Raw genomic sequence first — 4,449 nt, forward strand, 5'->3', positions numbered from 1 at the left:
AGGAGAGAATCCGTGTCAGCTGAGAATTGTCCTTCCAAGAACTGTGAAGAATTGTGTTGGAATGGAATTTTAATGGGAATTGCAATGAATCTGTAGATTTCTTTTGGTAGGATGATCATTTTTACTATGTTAATTCTACCAGTACTTGAGCATGGGATATCTTTCCATTTGTTATCTTCAATTTCTTCAAAGACTTGAAATTCTTATCATACAAGTCTTTCACTTGCTTGGTTAGGGTTACTTCCAAAATATTTTATGTTGTTTGTAGCTATTGTGAAGGGTTTTATTTTCCTGATTTCTTTCTATGTCCATTTGCCATTTGTATGTAGGAGGGCTACTGACTTTTTTGAGTTAATCTTGTATACAACCACATTATGGAAGGTATTTATCAATTGTAAGGGTTCCTTGGAAGAATTTTTGAATCACTTATGTTTACTATCATATCATCTGCAAATAACAATACTTTGACTTTTTCCTTTCCAATTTGTATCCCCTTGATCTACTTCAGTTGGCTTATTGCTTTAGGTAGAACTTCAGGTTCTATATTAAATATATGTGGAGAGAGTGGACTATACTACAGAGGTACAGTAACAAAATCTGCATAGTATTAGCATAAAACCAGGAATGCTGATCAAAAGAATTGAATCAAATACTCAGACATAAACCCACACACCCAAGGATACCTGATTTTTCATGAAGAAACGAGAAATAAAACCATGGAAAAAGGAAAGCATCTTCAACAAATGGTTTAATTGGATGTCTGAATATAGAAGAATGCAAATAGATCCATATTTATCTGCCTACACAAAACTTAAGTCCTTAAGTTGTCTTATTGCTGTAGCCAAGACTCCAAGTAATATATTGACATGTATGGAGAGAGTGGACAACCTTGTCTTCTTTATTTTCACGAAACTACTTTGAATTTCTCTCCATTTAGTTGATGTTGGCTATGGAATTGCTGAAAACTGCCTTTCTTATGTTTAGGTATGTCCCTGAAATCCCTAATCTCTCCAGGACTTTTATTCTGAAGGAGCGCTGGACTTAGTCAATGGCCTTTTCTATGTCTAATGAGATGATCAGATCTTTTCTTTTAGTTTGTTTTTATTGTAGATTACATTTATTGATTTTCATATTTTGAACTATCCTTGCTTCTATGTGATGATTATGATGAACGATCTTTTTGATGTGTTCTTAGATTTGGTTTGCCAGTATTTTATTGAGAAATTTTGCATGTATATTCATAAGGGAAAGTGGTCTGTAATTCTCTTTCTTTGTGAAGCTTTTTATGACAGGGTAACCATAACCTCATAAAATGCATTGGGCCATGATCCTTCTGTTTTTATTTTGTGGAATAATTTGAGGAGTATTGGCATTAACTCTTCCTTGAAAGTCTGGTAGAATTCTGCACTAAAACCATTTCTCCCTGAGTTTTTTTAGCTTGGGAGACTTTTTTCTTTATTATTATGTGTTTTAAATTTTATACATCAGCCATGGGTTCCCCTGTCCTCCCCCTCCCGCCCCCCTTCCCCCCAGCCCCTCCCCTCCATTCCCGTGTCCTCCAGGATCAAGGCAAGTTTGGGAGACTTTTAATTACTGTTTTATTTCCTCAGTAGGGCTAATATGTGTGTTTGCATTGCTTATGTGATCTTGATTTAACTTTAGTAAGTGGTATCTGTCAATAAACGTATCCATTTCTTTTAGATTTTCCAATTTTGTGGCGTACAGATTTTTATAGTATGTTCTTACGTCTCTCTGGTTTCCTTGGTTGTGGTGTTATATTGCGAACCCCAATAAATGTTATCTGGAGCTGGGTGGTGGTGGCACATGCCTTTAATCCCAGCACTTGAGAGGCAGAGCCAGGCAGGTCTTTGTGAGTGCGAGGCCAGCCTGGTCTACAGAGCGAGATGCAGGAAAGGTACAAAGCTACACAGAGAAACCCTGCCTCGAACCCTCCCCCCCCAAAAAAAGTTATCTGGGGATCAGAGGACAGGGACAGCCACTAAATTAGACATAGAGGCCAGGCAGTGGAGGCACACACCCTTAATCCTATCACTTGGGAGGCAGAGATTTGTCTGGATCTCTGTGAGTTCACTGCCACACTGGTAACAGAGTCAGGCAGTAGTGGCACATTACATTAATCCCAGCATTTGTGATTGCATGCCTTTGCTTGGAAAGCACACATGCCTTTAATCCCAGGAAGTGACATGGCTAGGTAGAGAATGGTATATAAAGTGTGAGGGGACAGGAACTAAGCAGAAGTTCAACTGAGACCCTCAGGAGTGAGGACTCAGAGAGGCTTTCAGTGTGAGGATTTGTGGAAACAGGATCAGCTGAGGAGTTGGTGAGGTGAAGTTGGCTGTGGCTTATTCTGCTTCACTGATCTTTCAGCTTTCACCCCAATATCTGGCTCAGCACTTTTTTATATTAATAAGACTTTTTAAAGATTCGTATTATGCTTGGTGTCTGTAATGTCTCCAGATTTTCTATGTGAATTTCCTAATATGTGATGGTAAAGAAAAAAATGTTTTCAAAATGGCCAAAATTAATTTCCATGAAAAATTGGTTAGATTTTTCCAGACAGCCACTTAACATTCTTATCATGCATCCAATTAAGTTAAACACTAATATTTGTATTTTAAATATATGGTTTTAAAGTCACAGGAACATTGTCATATTTATTCCTTCAGGTTGAGATACTTGGTTTGAGGACATAAAATGTCATTCGTATACATTCTTTATGAAGGACTTGATTTTCTATAACTCTTGTAACTCCTACTATTTAATTAAAGTTATATATCAGGGAACACACACACACACACACACACACACATATATATATATTATATAATGATAATTATAAAATAAAGGAAATAAATTATAAAATTATAAAATAAAAGAATGGGCACATGACACACTTAACTATGTTATATTAATTTAGTTTGAAGGAGTACATAAAACTAAACCTAAATTAAGACTTATTAGTATCTCAGGGGACTCTGTAAAGACAAGGAGCAGAAGATGAGTATTTCAAAAATAGCATGACTACACAAAATTTTTGGGCAGAAGTTCCAAGAACTCAAATCTGTAATTGAAGTAGAATGAACATAAAACAACATTAGCCTTATATTTCTGTTGTATTAGATTTCCCTGCCTTGCCACCCTAATGCAGCTTATTTTCTTTCATTTCCCTTAGAAACACCCTTTCAGAGAGAGAAGATGGATGTCTACAATCTTACCACAGTGACTCAGTTCATCCTCATAGGGCTCTCTGACCTCCCTGAGGTGCGTTACCCCCTCTTCTTGGCCTTTGTCATCATCTATCAGATCACTTTGCTGGGAAACGGGGCCATCCTCTTGGCCATAGTGACTGAGAGAAAGCTTCAAACTCCCATGTATTACCTGTTGGCAAATCTGTCCCTGCTAGACATATTCTGCCCATCAGCTACTGTTCCCAAGATGCTCAAGAATCTCTTGACTGAGGATCACAGCATTTCCTTTGTTGGGTGTGCCTTGCAGCTCTATTTCCTGGTGGCCCTAGCTGGGACTGAAATTTTCTTGCTGGCTGTGATGGCTTATGACCGGTATGTGGCCATCTGCTTCCCTCTGCGTTACTCTCTCATCATGACCAAGGTTCGCTGTGTGCAGCTGTTGTCTGGGACCTGGGCAGCTGGGTTTCTCAACTCCTTTCTCCACACAATGGCAACCTTTAGCCTGTCTTTCTGCAGGTCCAACCGAGTTAACCAGTACTACTGTGATGTCCCACCTGTGGTGGCCTTGTCCTGCTCATCCACCTATGTGGCAGAAATGCTTGTTTTAGTGGTAGGAGGTATTTTTGGTGTTGGTGCTTTTCTTATTACTTTGATTTCTTACATATACATTGTCTCCACCATCCTAAAGATCCAATCAGTGGAAGGGAAGCGCAAAGCTTTCTCCACATGTGCTTCTCATCTTCTTGTAGTCTTCTTGTTCTATGGCACAATGATATTCACCTATATCCGCCCCTCCTCCAGTCAACACTCTCCTGCTAGAGACAGAGTCATCTCAATGCTGTACGCAGTCATTACCCCTATGTTAAACCCTATTATCTACAGCCTGAGAAACACAGAAGTCAAAGGAGCACTCAGAAAAGTTTTGCATCTTAGGATATGTTCACTGAAAGCATGATGTAAGAATTTCTCCGACTCTCCTTAGAATAAATATATAGATGTGGGTAATAAAATAATAAAACATAATGTATGTAAAGAAAGAAATTGAATTAAAAAATGCACTTCAATTCACATATTACTCTGCACACCTCCGTATCTACTTTAAATTTGTAATTGAAAAATAAAAATCTTTGAGACTAAATAGAGTTGATAGTTTATCTGAAGTAACTATTTCTATTTCTGTCTTATCTGTATCAATATCTGTATCCACATACATGCCTACAATTAAACTTACATATATTTA

The 4,449-nt window shown here is 37.9% G+C and overlaps 1 protein-coding gene across 1 annotated transcript; it reads left to right on the forward strand.

Annotated features, from left to right (window-relative positions):
* Window positions 1-3,194: 3,194 nt before the first annotated feature.
* On the forward strand, window positions 3,195-4,164 carry LOC118575408 (olfactory receptor 5V1-like). Its single transcript, XM_036175983.1, has one exon. The coding sequence runs from the start codon at window positions 3,217-3,219 to the stop codon at window positions 4,162-4,164; it is 948 nt and encodes a 315-aa protein (XP_036031876.1). The 5' UTR covers window positions 3,195-3,216.
* The last annotated feature ends 285 nt before the right edge of the window (window positions 4,165-4,449 follow it).

Source organism: Onychomys torridus, unplaced genomic scaffold (genome assembly GCF_903995425.1).
Source record: "Onychomys torridus unplaced genomic scaffold, mOncTor1.1, whole genome shotgun sequence".
Taxonomy (NCBI): domain Eukaryota; kingdom Metazoa; phylum Chordata; class Mammalia; order Rodentia; family Cricetidae; genus Onychomys; species Onychomys torridus.

What these genes read in the sequence shown, in the direction of transcription:
- LOC118575408 (XM_036175983.1), top strand. Translation starts at nt 3,217, where the DNA reads ATGGATGTCTACAATCTTACCACAGTGACTCAGTTCATCCTCATAGGG.